An 18825-nucleotide genomic window follows, 5' to 3' on the forward strand; every position below is an offset into this window, starting at 1 on the left:
AAAAAGTTTCAGCTGCTGAGGTCTTCAACTTTCACCTCCAGAGGAACTTCTTGTGCATCCCAGGGGAGACTGGGGACATGGAATCTGAGTGGTCCGTGTTCAAAGCCTCCAATGTGAAGCAGCTGTTAGGAGTTGCAGCTTGAAGACCGTCGGTGACTGTTGTGCCGGCAACCTGAGAACCTGCTGGTGGACAGCAGCAGGGAAGGAAGCCACCAGGCTGAAAAAGGTGGTCTTTCGGTTCTGGCTTACCCAGGATCCCAGGTACTTTGTAAGTTTGGCACATCTTTGGGTATCATTGCTGGGCCGTGTGTCTGATGCTGATGGGCTCAGGAGAGCCTGGATGAAGGGCAGCTGCACTTCTACGGGCACCTAGTGGGCTTTCCCAGGCCTGATCCAGCTCACAGCTTTCTGGGTACCCAAGACCAGGTGGGCTGGGTGTGTTGTGCTGGGGACACCTGGAGAGATGGAGCTTGGGACTGGGGGATGACCATCAGGAGGCCAGAGCAGTACGGGACCAAGGTTGATGTGGGTCTCAAACCTGACCTGACGGTGGAATTACAGTTTCCTAATGCACTGATAAAAGAAACTGGAGGTTCCACCCAGAATTCACGTTAGGCATCATGGCAGTCAAGAATAAGGTGGATAGTCAGATACAGTGTGGATTAAGGCAAGATCTTTTATTAAACTCTTTATTTCATTCCATGATTAATACAAAATTCTACTATTTAATGGATGTAACCTGCATGAAGATTTCTAATTTCATTGAGAAACTGGTTCCTATAATCAAGAGAGAGCTGATTAAAGCAACAGCAGCAAAAAAACATAAAGATAAAGCTGATCAACAAAGTTTAAACGTAATTAATGAAACTTAAACTGATCTGATCAGTTATTAAGCGTTTTTTATGCACACAAAAACAACAAAAAATATTACAAAATAAACTTTTTATGAAAAAAATGTTTGAGTCCTCCTCTTTAACCCTGAGTCCTAATGCATTTAGCTCGAGTCTGAGTCATCAGTCACGAGTCCTCTAAATCAGGACTCGAATCGCATGTCAAGGCGTGAAAGCCAAGTCAAAATCAAGTGAGGTCCACCAGCAAATTCAGCAGAGCAAGTCTCAAATCCTCACATTTCTGATTTAATATCCTATCAAGTCATTTGTGTTGATCCGTCCACCACAGTACCAAACCTAAGAGTAAACCTGAGAGTCATATCTCCCAGTGGACATGACAGGAGAGCATTTACAACCATCCCTGTCGGGTGATCAGACAGTTCTTTGTGCCTTGATTGCTTGAGCCATCGTCTCCAGCTGGGCTTTCACTGCGCTCGCTTCAGGTCGACCCTCTGGCCTCTCACACAGCATGGACTTGATGATTTCCTTCTGCCAAAAAAAAAAAGAAAAAAACTCAGAAAAACAAAATACAACAATTAATAGATAAAAGCTTGACAAGAGAAATCTGTACATGTTCTAGAAGAGGTTGAGTCAAAGCCCACACCTTGATCCAATAGAGAATTTGTGTCTAACAATAAGTCAGAGCTGAGTCCATTCTCTGGGTTTGTTAGGGCCCAGCCAATGCAGTTCAAGTGTGCTTAAAAATCAGAACCTTTATCAGACCCACAATGAGAATCTTTCCTTGTTGACAGCAGAGAAACAACAAAACCTTACATGCAATAAAAAGGTTGGGCCCGCTATTTCTAGTAAAAATGCTGTAATTTACCTCTTCAAAGAATCTCTGAGGAAACTCCGAGGGGAACTTCTGCTGTCTGGCATCTTCAAAAACCTGGTGTTCATGCAGAGATTAGAAGAAAGAAGATATCAGTCAGTGTCAAATACTCCTGCAGTTCATTTATTCTGAATTGAATGTTGCTGAAGTACAAACCCCAAATCTAAAAAATAAAACAGAATACAAAAATACAGCACTAGACGACTTATTTATGCTCAAATGATAATTTTTAATGTTATGAAAACGTTCACAAACTTTCTAAAGTTGTAACATGTTACAAAAAAGTTGGGACATTTCTTTAAAATATTCCAGGTGTGTTTTTAGTCATTGTGAAACTTACCCAGTCTCTTCTTGTCTTTCTTTTCTTTTCTTGCTTTTCTTGGGTGTAAACAATGGCTGCTACTGGAGTGATTAGCTCAGACTTAGCCACAGCTACAGTTTTGTCAGTCCCTGACACGATTTCTTTAGAAAAACAAGTGCATAGAGCCACACTGAAAGCTTTTCATGAAGGAAAAGATGGTTTCGCTCTTCTGCGGGTCTGGTTCAGCACAGTTTTGCGATTATTACGGTATTATTACAGTATTATGGGTGGAGTTTGCCACCATAGCTATTAGCTTGGACATTAAAAGCTTATCTATGCAGAGAACTAAAGAAATGTTGTCAAGGACTGACAAAACTGTAGCTGTGGCTAAGTCTGAGCTAATCACTCCACTAGCAGCCATTGTTTAAACCCAAGAAAGCAAGAAAAGAAAAGACTGGGTAAGAAAAGTAAGAAAACACTGCATAAGTTTCAGAATGACCAAAAACACACCTGGAGCATTCCACAGGTGAGTAGATTTATTGGTAACAGGTGATACGATCATAATTGTGGGTAAAAGGAGCAAATAGTAACAACGTTCCTTAGCATTTAACTGCAAGGAATTTAGAGATCTGACCACCTACAGTCCATAATATCATTGACAGCATTAAAACTGAGAGGTGCATACAGGTTTTGGAGTAAAATACGCTTCCATCTAGATGCCTTTATAAAGGATGATCCCTGCTTATTTCAGCGAGACAATGCCAAACCACAATCTGTACGAGCTACAACAGCATGGCTTCACAGTAAAAGAGGGCGGGGCCTAGACTGGCATGTATGAAGTCCAGACCTGTCTACCAATATGTACCCATATGAGGCACAAAAAACAGCAGTCAAAACCCCACAATGCTGAGCAACTTTAGATGTACACCAAGCACGAATTAACCTGACACGCCACATGGACTGTTTCATACAATGACTGCATGGATGTATTTCACATTAATCTAGGAAAGCTCCCATAGAAAGCAGTTTGGAAGGGCACGACTTTACAAAGAATTCTCATAAGGTGATTGGACAAATGTTCTGACAGTTTACCACTGCTGTAGTTTGTGAATAGCACAGCTTTTTGTTGGATAAAATTCATGCCAAGGCCGGTTAGGAGACATGCTAAAACATCTTCTCTGCATAGACAAGCTTTTAGTGTGGCTCAATGCTCTTGTTTTTAAAAAGAAATGTGGTCCAGTCCAGATCAAACTGATGCTTTCTTACTGCTACAGCTGAGCTAACAGCTAGTGAATACACCGGCAAACCCCACCCACCCGTAAAAATCGCACACCTGTGCTGAAGCAAACATAAAGAAGAGCGAAACCATCTTTTCGGCATGAAAAGCTTTCAGAGTCACTCTTGTTTTTATAAAGAAATGTTGTCAAGGACCGACAAAACTATAGCTGTGGCTAAGTCTGAGCTAATCACTCCACTAGCAGCCGTTGTTTATACCCACACATGCTACAGCTAACCCTTTCCCCGTAACTCTCACAAACTCATGCAGGTCGGCAGAAGAGCAAAGAAATGCTTCCCATCATGTAAAGTTTTTTTCTTTATCTCATACAGAAACGTAGTCCAATTCTGATAAAACCTGCGCGACAATACATCTGCGCTAATCACTGCACTGGCAGCAGCCATCAAACGGGTTTCAGTACAACTAAACCCCCAACATGGCTACCGCCTCGTTCTCTGTTAATGACGTTGATTGGCCCAAACAGTATTCGGTTTGGCACAAACGTCATAGATTAAAGCTTGTCAAGATTGGTTTGCCTGACGACAGAGATGAAGTCTGGCAAATCCATCTGCTTTGTAAGGGCTCCTGTCCCAGCTTTTCTGTCGCAGGCGTCAAGTTTAAAGTGTATTTATATAATTCATTTATATACTTTTATACATATACTTCCAAAAAACGATATGACATGATGATAGACTCACTTTTGCTCTTTCCATGCCAGTTGAGAGTTTCCAGAGGAGTTCCAAATAAATCAAGCCCAGAGAAAAAATGTCCACTTTTCGGTCATAATTCCTCCCAGTTTTCTGTAAAAGAAAGAAAACATTAACACACACAAAAAAAATCAGAACTTTGGCCATCTAATGCTGTCTTCTCATTAAATATCATGGAAGATAAACTAACAAGCTCTGTTAGGAAATGAAGCTTCGGAGATTTTCTTTACCAGTAACTACAAGTTGTTACTGAGACTAGCTCACTTGTTCAGGTGCCATGTAACTTGGGGTTCCCTGTCCCACTGTTCTGTCCATCAAAGGATCGTCTCTGGTGACCAGACCAAAGTCCCCGATCTTCAACTTTCTCCCCCTTCGGTCCACACCAAACAAGATGTTTGCAGGCTTACCGGAGGAAAAACAAAACATAAAATTCAGTTTAATTTTGCTGACTAAAAATGTTCAACTACCATTTTTCAGACTAGATTAAGAGTAGCTAAAATAGATCTTTGATGATAAAACTCTGTTAATTTGGTTTTAGTCAAGGAGATTAAAACAAGATTAAAATTTAAGGTCTGGATCACTGGACGTTTAAACTCCATGATATTTCTCTACAGTGAGTATGATGGCCACAACACAGGAGAGATTGGGATAAGAGCACTCAAGGAATGGCTGCATTTCCTTCAGTGTATTTTAAGTAAAGAAGTGCATTAATATGAGTTTTCAACATTTATTGTAAAATATAATATAGTATGGCAAAAAAGTTCAGAGAAATTAAATGTTTAGACTTAAAATAAAGAACAACATTTAAGAGTTTTGTTGACTACACTCCGTTCCAAATTGTTATGCAAATTAGATTTTAGCATCATAAACACTCAGTTTTTTGTTTTTCAATGAAACTCATGGATGGGATTGTGTCTCAGGGCTCTTTGGATCACTGAAATCAATCCCAGAAACCTGTGATCATTAGTTTACCAGGTGAGCCCAACTAAAGGAAAAGTACTTAAGAAGGATGTTCCACATTATTAAGCAGGCCACAGGTTTCAGCAATATGGGAAAGAAAAAGGACATTTGTGGCTGATTCAGAGCACAGACAGGTTCATGCAGATAAAGGCATAATGAGGAAGGTTTCTGCCAGAAAAATTCATCGGATTAAAAGAGCAGCTACTAAAATGTCATTACAAAGCAGCAAACAGGTATTTGAAGCTGCTGGTGCCTCTGGAGTCCCACCAACCTCCAGGTGTAGGATCCTCCAGAGGCTTGCAGTCATGTATAAACCTACTATTCAGCCCCCCCTAACCAATGCTCACAAGCAGAAACGGTTGCAGTGGGCCCAGAAATACATGAAGACTCATTTTCAAACAGTCTTGTTTACTGATGAGTGCCGTGCAACCCTGGATGGTCCAGATGGAGGAGTAGTGGATGGTTGGTGGATGGCCACCATGTCCCAACAAGGCTGTGATGTCAGCAAGGAGGGGGCGGAGTCATGTTCTGGGCCAGAATCAGGAGAGAGAGCTGGTAGGCCCCTTTGGGGTCCCTGAAGGTGTGAAAATGACCTCAGCAAAGTATATAAAGTTTCTGACTGACCACTTTCTGCCATGGTACAAAAAGAAGAACTGTGACTTCCGTAGCAAAATGATCTTCATGCATGACAGTGCACCATCTCATGCTGCAAAGAATCCCTCTGTGTCATTGGCTGCTATGGGCAGAAAAGGAGAGAAACTCATGGTGTGGTCCCCATCCTCCCCTGACCTCAACCCTACTGAGAACCTTTGGAGCATCCTCAAGCTAAAGATCTATGAGGGTGGGAGGCAGTTCACATCAAAACAGCAGCTCTGGGAGGATATTCTGACATCCTGCAAAGAAATTCAAGCAGAAACTCTCCAAAAACTCACAAGTTCAATGGATGCATGAATTGTGAAGGCGATATCAAAGAAGGGCTCCTATGTTAACATGGAACTTGGCCTGTTAAGATGTTTTTGATTGAAATAGCTTTGATTTCAGTAAATATGACCTCCTAATGCTGCAAATTCATCAAACCACCTTTAACATGTTTTGAAACGCTGCTGTGCATAATAATGTGGAACAGTGCATTTTGACAGTGCAACAGTTGATGACTTAAAGATTACACTGACTGTCATTTGAATTGACTATTTAGGAAAATCAGAGAAAAGTATCTGTATAAAAACACCTACAGTATGTCAGGAAGGTTATTCAGTATTCCTGGCTACCATAACACAATGAAGACAAAAGAACACTCCAAGCAACTTAGAGGAAAGGTTTTAAAAAGTCTAAGTCAGGGGATGGGTAACTAACTAACTAACTAACATTCACTGAGGAATACCAGCTTTGAACAGTGAAGTTTTTGATTGTACCTTCAGGTCTCTGTGGATGTGGTTCATGGAGTGAATGTACTCGACTCCACTGAATAACTGTAGAGCAATGCTGAGGCTTTTTTCTCTTCTCTTACAGTCTGGCAGAGACTGATCGTTTTTCTCTTGAATCCAGTTTTCAAGGGTTTTGGTGTCACATAGCTCCATCTTAATGTAGAGGAACTTTGGAGGCGAGGTGTTGATGAACCTGCAAATATAAATAGAACATTATTGTCTTTAAACTTGGAAAAAAAAAAAAGTATTAAGTTTTTATTTCTAACTTACTGGGGAGAGTGGGAACTGCGGCCTAAAGTGTCCCAGTGGTATCCTTCATCTTCCTCCCAACATGTGTAGTATCTAACAATGTTCTGGTGTTGGAGGTCAGATAAAGTACGTACTTCTCGGAGAGATTTCCTGATCAGGAGTAAATTAGACAAACTGAGAATCACAAACACAAATGCTACACGGGAAACTACAGGCTTCTTTCTGCACACTTACCCCCCTGAACAGACAATCTTCACAGCAAAATACTTGTCTTCTAATTTATCTCTCACTCTGAAAACACAACCGAAGGCTCCACTGCTAATATTCTTGATGGAGTCAAAGTCTGTGGTAAACCTGTATGAAAGTAAAGCGATGCAATGTCTTACTGTTTCACAGAATGTTTCAATCATGTGAGTGTAAAAAGGTCAAATTCTGCAGATTAGTATATTTCCCTTACTTTGATGTGGTTGATGTCCCATTCTGAGTCGTTTCTGTTCTCTTGTTGTTGAAAGCAGTCATAGATAATAAATGAAGAAGACATGAGCTGCACTGCTCTGACTGGATTCAGTTATTGTTCACTTCATAAAACCAGACTGTGTATAAGAAGAGGACGTAGCTTTACCTGATGCTGTGATGGCAGCGGTTTAAGAGCCTGAAGTCTGGCTTTTTGGCTGCCATCTTTTTGTTTTTGTGGAGTGTCAAGTCTCCACATTTCAATAAGATGGTTAATCTGAAGAGATAAAATGATGAGCAAATACTAAATTATCACATTCATATTGAATAACACATGCAAATCTATTACCTGGATCCCCTCGGGTGCCCTAATGTTTGAAAAATCAACACAAAAAGTGACAAAATTTGCCAAAGTGCCCAATTTGGGTACAATAAAATATGACAAATTACCTCTTAAGTGCCCTCTAAATTGGCAAAATTTGACAAAGTGCCCTCATTGGTGCCTTTTAAAGGTCACATATTATGCAAAATACACTTTTTCAGGCTTTTCTAACAAAAATATGTGCCCCTGGCCTGTCCACAATCCCCCCAAGAATCAGAATATCCCCCAACAAGATGCCCTCTCAGTGGGTGAACCACATGTTCAACAGTGGAGATAAGGCATTTTAGTGCCATGACCTTTAATTCATCTGTTTTTTAGAGGTGTGGTGGCTAAAGTCATAATAAAAATGATCAATCTTTTGTAGGATTTCTAACTATTTCTCTAAAAATCCTTAGAAATGTTTAAAATGATGGCGCCCCACTGCACACAGTAGACGCCCTTTTTTTTTTTAACATTTTCACCCCTGCGCCTCAAACATCCTGAGTCTGAAAGGAAATGCTACTCAAATGATAGGTGCTCGAGTCCATCCCTTCGATTACAACTTGTATGATCTACACTATATATTGCCAAAAGAATTCGCTCACCTGCCTTGACTCGCATATGAACCTAAGTGACATCCCATTTTTAATCCATAGGGTTTAATATGACGTCGGTCCACCATTTGCAGCTATAACAGCTTCATCTCTTCTGGGAAGGCTTTCCATAAGGTTTAGGAGTGTGTTTATGGGAATTTTTGACCATTCTTCCATAAAGTGCATTTGTGAGGTCCCACACTGATGTTGGACGAGAAGGCCTGGCTCTCGGTCTCCGCCCTAATTCATCCTAAAGGTGTTCTATCGGTTGAGGTCAGGACTCTGTGCAGGCCAGTCAAGTTGATCCACACCAAACTCTCTCATCCATGTCTTTATGGACCTTCCTTTGTGCACTGGTGCACAGTCATGTTGGAACAGGAAGGGGCCATCCCCAAACTGTTCCCACAAAGTTGGGAGCATGGAATTGTCCAAAATCTCTTGGTATGCTGAAGCATTCAGAGTTCCTTTGACTGAAACTAAGGGGCCAAGCCCAGCTCCTGAAAAACAAGCCCACACCATAATCCCCCCTCCACCAAACTTTACACTTGGCACAATGCAGTCAGACAAGTACCGTTCTTCTGGCAACCGCCAAACCCAGACTTCTCCATCAGACTACCAGATGGAGAAGCGTGACTGGTCACTCCAGAGACTGCTCTAGAGTCTAGTGGCGGCGTGCTTTACACCACTGCATCCGACGCTTTGCATTGCACTTGGTGATGTATGGCTTGGATGCAGCTGCTCCGCCATGGAAACCCATTCCATGAAGCTCTCTACCACTGTTCTTGAGCTAATCTGAAGGCCACATGAAGTTTGGAGGTCTGTAGCGATAGACTCTGCAGAAAGTTGGCGACCTCTGTGCACTATGCACCTCAGCATCCGCTGACCCCGCTCTGTCATTTTACGTAGCCTACCACTTGGTGGCTGAGTTGCTGTCGTTCCCAATGGCTTCCACTTTTTTATAATACCACTGACAGTTGAAGGTGGAATTCCGTCAGGAATTATCCCAGTTCTCCAGATCAGCCACTCCAGGCCTGCATCTTCCTTCATCTTTCTTTCTGCATTGACCTCTATCTCTTCCTGCATCCCCTTCTTCTCTTTTTGCATCTCCTTTTCCTGTTTCTGCATCTCTCTCTTCTCTCTTTCTATGTCTTCTACAGTTCGATCCTCACTCTCTATACATCTCTCAAACATAGATTAATTTATTGATACCCCTGTAAGATGGGATTGGAAGTACAAACCTCATCCATAGAAGTGCTGGGTGAATTGGTGAACACTCCAGAGCTGTAATTATATTGCTGCATACTTGGTGATGATGAAGAACACTCCCTGAAGGAAACGATTAATAAAGCTTTTTATTATCGACAACAACAATCTTTTTAAATCAATAAATGTTTACACTGAAGCTGGATTTTTTTACCTGCTTGATGCTCCATATTCAGACAACCTGGAGGACATCTACAACAAAAAATGTCACTTTGCATTAGTTCAGAAAAATGCTAGATGGGTTTTTGACAAGCGCTGTTGCCTCACAATAAGAAGGCTCCTGGTTTGGAGCCTTGTCTTTATTTTAGTGTCCATGATTTACAATTTTTTTGTCTTTTTTTGTTAAAGGTAAGTATAATAACCGTGTTGTACTCAAGACCACAATAACCGAGACCAAGACTTGCCCAAGACCAAGACAAGACCATGACTTTAGGGAGTTGAGACTGAATTAAGACCAAGACCATTAAAATCAATTTAAAAAACCATGACAAGGTTGAACAGTTAAAGAGTATTCTTTCTCTAACTTTAATTTTCTTTTTGATAAATTTGACAGATAAAAACAAGGTGTCTGCAACCCTTTCAAAGCACAACATGCAAAAATCTCAAATCTTAAGAAATTTGTTCAAATAAATTCTTGTAAAAATAAATCCTTGTATGTATTTAAAAGCCACTGACAAGTCCAGAATTATTTTAAATATCTAAAAATGAGATGTTTATCTAGATTTGTCAGGTGAAGGAGGCCTAAAGTAAGTGTTCAGAGCGATTTCTGAAGGACTCAGTCCAAGTTTTTGCAGGTGTAGCTATTTGTTGTTTTAGCAAGTGCTTCTCCTAGCAGATCAGTGCTGGACTGGTCTTCATGGAAAATCCAGAGTCCGGCCAGGCTGAGACTGAGACAAGACCGAGTAAAATTGGTCTCGAGTCCAAGAAAAGACCAAGACATTCAAAATGTGACCGCTCTTGAATACTACAACACTAATAATAACATTGTTTCGGAATAAATGGAGCTTTGATTTGTATTTTTGGAAAAAAATATACATTTACACCATTTTTTTAACGTCATGTTTATCCACAAATATGGATCCCAAAATGCCCTATCTTGGTGTAACAATTCTGCTGCAGGCTTTAATCATAAGTGTGGATATCAGCAAGTGTGGAAAATTCCAATGATGTTGAAAGACCTCACCTGAGCCCTAGAGGAGTTTGAATCAGTGAAAACCACCCACTCACTCGAGCTTGTTGTCGTGCTCTGTGGTGATGATTCACTGAAATGATACAAGAAGAGACATGAGTACAGATATTTTAATGTTTATGACATGCTGTCCTTTCCTGTGTGATGCATCATGTTTTACCGTGGAGCTGATCGTGCCGACAACTTTGGCGAGGCTCCACCTGTAGGTACTGTTGATGTGGTCAGCATCTAAATAAACAAGCATAAAGTGAGTGATCGCTCTAAGAACACACCCAAAGCCAAAAGGAAACCTAAGGAAGAAGAGACCAATTCTAGGAACACTCTGACATTTCTAGGAAGTCTGACTGTGATGTTCAATAATACATCCCTGACACAGTTTGTAGAACTCACCTCTGTGTTTCTGATACCAGATATCTCATCGTGAACGATCTTGGCTGCCTTCTCTTTAGCCTCCCTCTTTGTAGCCCCGCTGGCGGCTGGATACTCTTTATCACCAACCACGAAGTAACAGCATCTGACAGCACACAAATGTTAGTGGACGTTCTTTAAATGATGGCTCAAGACACGATTAGGAGACTTACTGAGTGGCAAAATTGGCTCCCACTCCCGTTGACTCCACAGCCCGAACAGACAGCCTGTTCTTCTGACCGTACTCGTTCAGCCAGCAGATGTAGTTCAGGTTTCTGGGACTCTGAAGAGCTGCTGCAGTAGAAGTGTTTGCTGTATTTACTGTCTGTGAGAAAAGAAGCAAAAGTCAAAAAATCTAAAAGTGTTTAAAGACATTACATTACATTTAAGTGAAGAGTGCTATAGGGGCTGCACAGAGGGGCAGGGGTTAGAGGTTTTCCACAGAGATTATTTTGTTTATAAATGATAATTTATACAAGATTTCACTGATTTTGTCTGGACTTTCTTACAGAAACAACGGGTGAACAACAGATGGAGGACCCCGTATCCGAATTTGCCCTAGGCCCAAAAATGCTTAAGTCTGCCACTGGATGCATGTACTGAAGTGTAGCCATTTAGTATTCATTACCCAAAATGTATCACTGATGTAAAATGCAAACAGTTGTACCAGCCTTGGTGACCGCCCCAGAGTGTTTTCCTTCGCCCCTCATCCGATCACTGCTGGGTTCCAGACCAGCCCCAGCCCTGCCATAACCCTAAATGTGATAAGTGATATAGATCAGTGGTTTCCAAACTTTTTTTTGCCCAAGGCACACCAGAAGAGACGTTTTAAATAATGTTACAGTGAAGGCGGCCTATTATGGGAAATAAAGGGAAGAGCTTTCTAGGGCCAAGCCAAATAGGGGACCATGGAGATGGCAAAATTGGACAAAAAGTGGCAAAACAAAGTCAGAAATGGGCAAAAATTGGTAAAAAAAGTGGCCAAACAATGGGTTAAAGTTGGAAAGAACTTGTTGAAAGTGTCAAAATACTTTCAAAAATTGGTTACAAGTGGCCTAAAAGGCTTAAATGTTGTAAAAGGGTGGTAAAAATAGGTTCAAAGTGATGAAAAATGGCAAAATTGGGCAAAAAGTGGTCAAAAATGTGGCATAAATGGGTTTAAAGTGTCAAAAAGCTGGAAAAATAGATCACAAGTGGCTGAAAAGTGGCAAAAAAGGGTTAAATGTTCAATAAAATGGTAAAAAAGGGGTTAAAAGGGATTAAGAAGGAGTATAAACGGCCAAACAACAGCAAAATTTGCCAAAAAGTGGCTAAAAGGTTGCAAAAATGGGTTAAAAGTGGCAAAATGTTCCAAAGAGTTGTCAAAAGAGGTAAAAAGAAGTGGCAAAAAAGCAGCAAAATTGTTTCAGCTGCCAAAAGAACCAATCCAATCAACCTAAAAATAGCTTGCCATGCTTTTCAGCTCTAAATGAGGTGACTGTTAGCCAGGATGCTAGCACCAATGCTACTGATACAACTCACATACACTGATATCATCAATAAATCACAACTGGGGTGGGCCTATTCTCTGGGTTTTTTTCCAGCCAGATCTGTGGGCAGGCCTGGTTACAGTTGGCTACTTACCATAAAGTCATTACCATAATGTATGGTCGTACAAGTTCCCATGGCACACCAAGACTTGCCTCAAGGCACACTTGTGTGCCCTGCAACACCATTTGAGAACTACTGATATAGATACTGGATGGATGGTGCCATAAAGATGGTACACATCACTGCTGTTGGGTCATAACCTCTTATCTTCAACATCACCACTTTTAGGGAAGGAAATGGTCAAAGTCAGCATCTTTTCACCCTTTTATCGATTTTATAAATCAGTCATTGTCAATATAATTTGGACATTTTTACTACAAATAGAAACCTCTTTAGTCAAAGGGAAAACAGAGTTCTTTAAAGTAATGCCAACAAAACAAAAAGAATATCCATCGACTTTGAAGGGACATGATTCAACAGAGGTCCAGCTTATTTGTGCCAGTAGTCTCATAGTTAGTGAAATATGGATCACCTGATTGCGGCAAATGTGTCTCAGTGATTGTAGTATAAAGACTCCTGTGTCTGGAAGGTCCAGTCACTGGTTCATCAGTATTCCTGGCTACCATTACACCATGAAGACAAAAGAACACTCCAAACAACTCAGAGAAAAGGTTTTTGAACAGTATAAGGCATCATGCTGTGGGGATGCTTCTCAGCAGCAAAATATAAAAAAAATCCTGGAGGACAATCTCATTCAGTCTGACAGAGAACTTGGGAGAAGATTTATTTTCCAGTAAGAGTGTATTAAATCGCAATCACATTATTCTGTAAAAAAAAATTTCAATTAGATTATTTTCCCAAATCGTTCAGCCTTAGTCGAGATGTGCAAGTCTGGTTGAGACCCATTCATGACTGGTAATCTGGCATTCAGGGTATTGATGCAATTTGGGGCCAATATAGTTTGGTCTTATATTATTGATTTATTTTTTACATTTGACCTCTGACAACAAGAGAGCCAACAAAAGAGACAATATATATAATTTTATGTCTTTATCCTTTACTACTAAGTTTTCAAGTAGTTTGGGGTGCTGATCTGCTAGACCTGTTAAAGGACAGTGTAGGTATGTCACGTTTGATCAGGGTAAAGGGCTAGTTCACATCAAAACATGCCACAGCTAAATTCTCTTCCCAGCACTGTTTAGACCTATCCACACAGACTCAGTGCTGTTATTCCAGCCAAAGGTGACTCTACTGAATACGGACTGACTAAAACACTTTCTGAAAAAAACAAATTTATAATAATAGCTGTTAAAACATATACAAAACATTTCTATTTTTCAGAGTTAAAAAAAGACATTCTCATTTTGGCCATAACTTTCTTGAAGTCTCCTTTTTTTTTTTACCTTTGGTGAAGAGATGCATTTTACCCCCCTTTATAAACTAATCTAGTGATTTTTCACAAGATAAAAAGAGGAATCTTACTGAGTTGTTGGTGTTCTGATTCTTCTTTTCCATCAAGCATGCCAGGGCATTTTTAGCTGCATCCTGCTTTGCGTCCTTCTTGGTCTTCCCTTCTCCTTGAGGACAAGGTTCACCGTCTACAACAGCTCTCATGGAGAATCTGTGGAAAAACAGTCACGTCTGTTATACTGGTAGCTTTATTGAGCAGGTGTAGTTCCCTTAAAAAGCCTCTTGGGGGTGCTATACATCTATGATGCCCCTGATGTTCACTCACTCACATTGTGTTTCAATGTAGACAGGGTTTTATTATTTGTGTCATTTTACATTATTTAGGGGCTTCTGCCTTTATTTTGAAAGGATAGCTGAAGAGGAACAGGAAATATTGGGATAAGACAAATTTATTTTTCTGATCAGTGAATCTTCTAATAAAGCTACAATCAAAATGACACATATGAAGTGACAAAATTAAAAATTAAACCTTCAGAGAAAAATCCAGATTACTGCCAAAGGTTAAAAACGATCTAAACTCACGTTTTATTGTGGTCAGGACCGTCAGAGCCCAGGAAGTCATAGCTGAGCTGAATTCGGTTCTTCTGCGCGTATTCATTCAGTCTGGCGACGAAGTTTCCAGCATCCATGAGTGTCGACAATGATGGAAATTTATGGAATAAAACGGACGAAATAGAGGAATGTATTCTCCTCTGCGGCTCCTCCCGCTTGTGTCCCAGCTCTGTTTCCACAACAGCTCACTTTATAGACTCCTGAGTTTCGATTTCCACTAAGTATTAGACTTTTATTTTAATTCACGTTATCAAAAGAAATGAAACTGAAACTCCACTACCGATGATGGAGAATTTAAGCTCATATCAGTGATCAGTTCATTTGGTGCGACTCAGCAGAAAGAGTCGGATCTTTCAGCTCCCAAACGAATCTTAATGAAGCACCACATCTGAATCTTATGATGCTTCTGCATCTTTCTGATTTCTATTTCAGTTTAGTCATTATTTACATTTTAGTGATTTGTCTTAATTGTATCTGAATAGTGATACATACCGTAGTCTGTACACAAGTGGTGGGAATTTAAACTCTTTTCAGGGATATGATTGTCTTGATTGGTCAGGACTGAAGTTCAACATTTAGTTGGATTTTGTAGTTGCCTGGAGTCGTGAAGTCCAGGAAGGTGGTTATTTTTTTTTTTGCCTTTTTGGTAGTGTTTCTAAGTTTACTGGTATCCATAATCCAGCAGTGGTTGTATTTACATGAGCAGGGGTTATCACTAGATTTGACACGTTCCCAGTGCGTACTACTACTAATAATAATTATTGTTATTATTTTTATAATCGTCATAATGTCAACAGGTCTCAAGCAGGATCTCTATCTTATCCATCATAGAAGAGTTCTTTGAACCGGCTCGTTCACGAACGGCACTTCACTGGAGCGAGGTTACAGCAGGAGAGAAGAGGAAGAAGACGGAATAAGAGTGTTTCTTTCTTTTCGGACACATCAGAGTCTAAATTGATTCACTATGGACGGTAGAAACTCCGCTGCCTGTTTGGAGGAATTTGCGAAGCAGATAAATTTAGAGCTTCAGTTTGAGAATCTCCCTTCTGATGCTTCTGACAACAAAACAGAGTGAGTAATTTTTGGAACGGTTTATTATTTCCGGTAAAACAGTACCGTTAACTTTCAGCTGAATATGCCTGTGGTTGTAGTTGTCACAGCAGATATTTAAACCCGCGTCGACCGTCTCTTTACATCAGTTTTTAATAATAATGTCAAAAATATCCACCTAATTCACCGAACAGTTAAAATAACGAGACATTAGCTGGAACAAGCCCTCACAAACAAGCTAGAAACTTATACAAATGAATGCGCATGCGCTGAGTAAAAACTTGTAACTGCAACAAGACCCTTGATTGTGATGACGTTGTATTAGGACACCAAATCTTGGTGAAATAGTTTAACCCTGCATGATTATGGAGAAGTTTTCCTCTTTATCTGCTCATCATTCCGGCTGTGTTAGTGCATATGGTCCTATCTTTTTTTTAACAAAATCTCTTTCTATGCAAGTTTTGGAAATTTCTCTAATAGGTCAGTAGAATACTGGGAAACAAATTTACTCAAGTCATCCAGGGCGGAAATGTCCACAGCTGCAACAAAAACAGTACAAATTAGTATTTTTTCTGCTTTTGCGGGACATACTATCTTATGATTAACGTCAGTTATGATCAAAACAATCAAACACTGAATAATTATCAGGATGACCCTTTAAATGCCAGCTTGATTGCAAGATGGCAATATTTATTTTTCTAAAAAACATACAAAAAAAGAGCTATTTTCCAGATAATAAATGTTGGGTGGCTGGGGGATTTAAAAAAACCAGCTAGGATATATCAACGATTAGCCAAAACAGTGATTTTGATGCATTAGTAGTGTTTAGCATCAGATTTAAAATTTACCATCCTCTTGAGTCACTTTAGAACAAAAATGCCCCATTAACTCCCATTCAAACCACATTTTTTAATCTCATAGACATTACATGATATTATAATGCATTCTGTAATGTTATGGTTTCATTTTTGAAAAAAATAGTAAAATTTGTCATTTTTTTGTGTTCATCACTAAAATCAGGAATTTCCCCAATATAGGCCTATGCATGAAATGCTTGTCATTTTCTTTACTTTTGTGCTTGTGTTATTGAGCTTGTCAAATAAGACTGCTGGCTGATACAGCTTATTTGTACTTGAAACAAGTCATTTATTAACTCTTAATAACAGCGTAACATCAGCGTGTTACACAGAGCTTTCTCTAACAAAACATCCTGCCTGCGTAGAGGACATCATGACATCATCAAGTCTCCCTGCTCTCTGATTGGTCATGTAACTTGTCAGTCTTGTTTGTACATTCCAATACCTTGACAGAGCTTAGGCTATTTTAAGATAGTGTGTGTCTGTGTGTGCTGTTTCGTATGTCATGAATTAAACAGACTGACAGATTGACCTCAACCTTACCCGAGTCAAACATGTATGGCGTCATATTTATGTCAGAAAAGGGCAAGTAAGATCAAATATGTTGACAAGCATGTTTACTTTTTCACACTCACAGGTTTTAAGTCCCTGCATGTTTAAGTCCTTTTTTAAGATTTATTTTTGAGCTTTTTATGCCTTTATTGTTAGAGGAGGACAGTGGACAGAATCTATAACAGGGATGAGAGAGCTGGGCAGAGACATGCAGAGAAGTGCCACTGGCCGGATTCGTTTGTGTCTGAACACACTAGAAATGTTGGAATACAGTTGCTGTAAACGTGTGATAACACTGAGATCTCAGTCCAGTCTGTTGTTAGCTGATGTCAGAACCAAGGTCACAGTCAGTTAAATGCTGTTTTTTGTTCATTGTGAGGTAAATCTGCCAAATCTGTCAGACACAGTGGTCTAAGGATCATTTAAAGCAATTGTTCCCAACCTGGGGTCAGGTTGCCAAAGATCTTAAGGGGGGTTGAGGTTTTTTCTGCTCTAAGGCTGCTAAAATTAGATTTGCAAATATTGACTAAAACCGCGATAAAGCAGTTTTTAATATTATTAATAAATTAAAGCAATTTATACTAAGATATTTTGTTAAGAAAAGCATGCATAGTCATTTTTTTGGGGGGGGGGCTCCAAGGAAAAGTGGTTGGGAAGCACTGATTAAAAGTATCAAAAGAGCAGAGTATCATATGAGCTAGAACAGCGGTTCTCAAATAATGTGACAAGGTACACTAGTGTGTGTTGAGGCAGGTCTAGGTATGCCATGGGAACCTCAGAGAATGGGACCTCCCCAGTTAGGGTTTATTGATGAGATCAGTGCATGAGTGTTGGATCAGTAGCATTGGTGCTAGCATCCTGGCTAACAGTTATTCATTAGGAACCGAAAAGCATGGCAAGCTATTATTGGGTTGAAATTAGTGTTGGTGTTAATGCTATTTTTAACCAAGTTAACCAATTTTTCTACCCATTTTTTCCACTTCTTTTGACAGCTTTAACCATTTTGCTGCTTTTTTAGCATTTTTACCACTTCTTATTACCACTTTTGACCAATTTTTACCACTTTTGTGGAACTTTTTGTCACATTTAACCCATTTTTGCTACCTTTTTGCCACTTTTTGCTATTGTTTGGCCATTTTTTGGCCATTCCATCTCTTTTGACTCTATTTTACTAGCTCTTAGCAATTTTAACCATTTTTTGCCACTTTTTCTGCCACTTGTGATCTAATTTTGCCATCTTTTGGACACTTTCAACACATTTATGCCACCTTCTTGCCAATTTATGCCCAATTTTGCCCCTTTTTTAAATCACTTTTAACCCATTTTTACCACCTTTTTACAACATCTAACCCTTTTAGGCCACTTGTAACCCATTTTTGCTTTTCTAGTCCTTCTCATGTGTTTTGAAACTTTTGTCACCTGCTTTGAGTTTCTTGGACTTTTGTTGATTAAATTTGGTTTGGTTATTTCTGCACTTGGGCCCTTTTTGATTTTTTTTTTTTTTTGCCACTTTATGACAGTAGTAAGAAAAAAGAATTTCTTGACAAATAGCCACATAAAAATACACCAGAACAAAGAATTTAAATTGTTAAACCTAAAAAAATGCTGTGTGGACCCCTAGACCCCTCTCCCTGTTCAAAATCATTTCTTTGTGTTCCCACTGAAAGCTGAATTCAAACTTTGTGACTGTTTAATAGTTATGTGACTATTTCTTTACAGATTTGCTGTGCGGGTAGTATTAAAAGGTTCTGCAAGTGTGGGAGAAACGGAGGATGAAGCCAAGGAAAATGCCGCTAGAATCGTCCTGGAATCCTTGTTGAAGGATGAAAGTCAGAGCATAAGTGACATGGTGAGTAGGTCCCCAGTTAAAAATGGCAAAGGTTAATGGGTTTCACATCTGTTTCCTGT

General features: G+C 39.8%; 2 protein-coding genes across 2 annotated transcripts in view; one reads left to right on the top strand and one right to left on the bottom strand.

The window, feature by feature from the left end:
* Nucleotides 1-673: 673 nt before the first annotated feature.
* On the bottom strand, nt 674-14685 carry LOC121510796 (interferon-induced, double-stranded RNA-activated protein kinase-like). Its single transcript, XM_041789016.1, has 17 exons — nt 14429-14685; nt 13919-14057; nt 11080-11231; nt 10889-11012; nt 10659-10726; nt 10493-10571; nt 9464-9501; nt 9285-9372; nt 7262-7369; nt 7097-7137; nt 6874-6993; nt 6661-6789; nt 6379-6583; nt 4271-4408; nt 3998-4099; nt 1717-1779; nt 674-1379 (listed from the first exon to the last, which is right to left on the bottom strand). The coding sequence occupies exons 1-17, from the start codon at nt 14533-14535 to the stop codon at nt 1263-1265; spliced, it is 1818 nt and encodes a 605-aa protein (XP_041644950.1). The 5' UTR covers nt 14536-14685; the 3' UTR covers nt 674-1262.
* A 645-nt stretch (nt 14686-15330) lies between these two features.
* Nucleotides 15331-18825, top strand: part of LOC121510798 (eukaryotic translation initiation factor 2-alpha kinase-like) — a 29382-nt gene continuing 25887 nt past the window's right edge. Inside the window, exons 1-2 of the mRNA XM_041789018.1 lie at nt 15331-15529; nt 18637-18766. Coding sequence (XP_041644952.1) covers nt 15423-15529; nt 18637-18766 — 237 coding nt within the window. The 5' untranslated portion in view covers nt 15331-15422. The remainder of the gene's footprint in view (nt 15530-18636; nt 18767-18825) is intronic.

This window comes from Cheilinus undulatus, linkage group 6 (genome assembly GCF_018320785.1).
Source record: "Cheilinus undulatus linkage group 6, ASM1832078v1, whole genome shotgun sequence".
In the NCBI taxonomy this organism is placed as follows: Eukaryota; Metazoa; Chordata; class Actinopteri; order Labriformes; family Labridae; genus Cheilinus; species Cheilinus undulatus.

Excerpts from the sequence above, each read along its gene's own strand:
- LOC121510796 (XM_041789016.1), bottom strand. The coding sequence starts at position 14,535 with ATGGATGCTGGAAACTTCGTCGCCAGACTGAATGAATACGCGCAGAAG. Across the intron at positions 7,370-9,284 it reads CCAGCACTTCTATGGATGAG|ATTAACCATCTTATTGAAAT; the intron begins GTTTGTACTTCC and ends TTATCTCTTCAG. Across the intron at positions 4,100-4,270 it reads GTTACATGGCACCTGAACAA|AAAACTGGGAGGAATTATGA; the intron begins GTGAGCTAGTCT and ends TTTCTTTTACAG.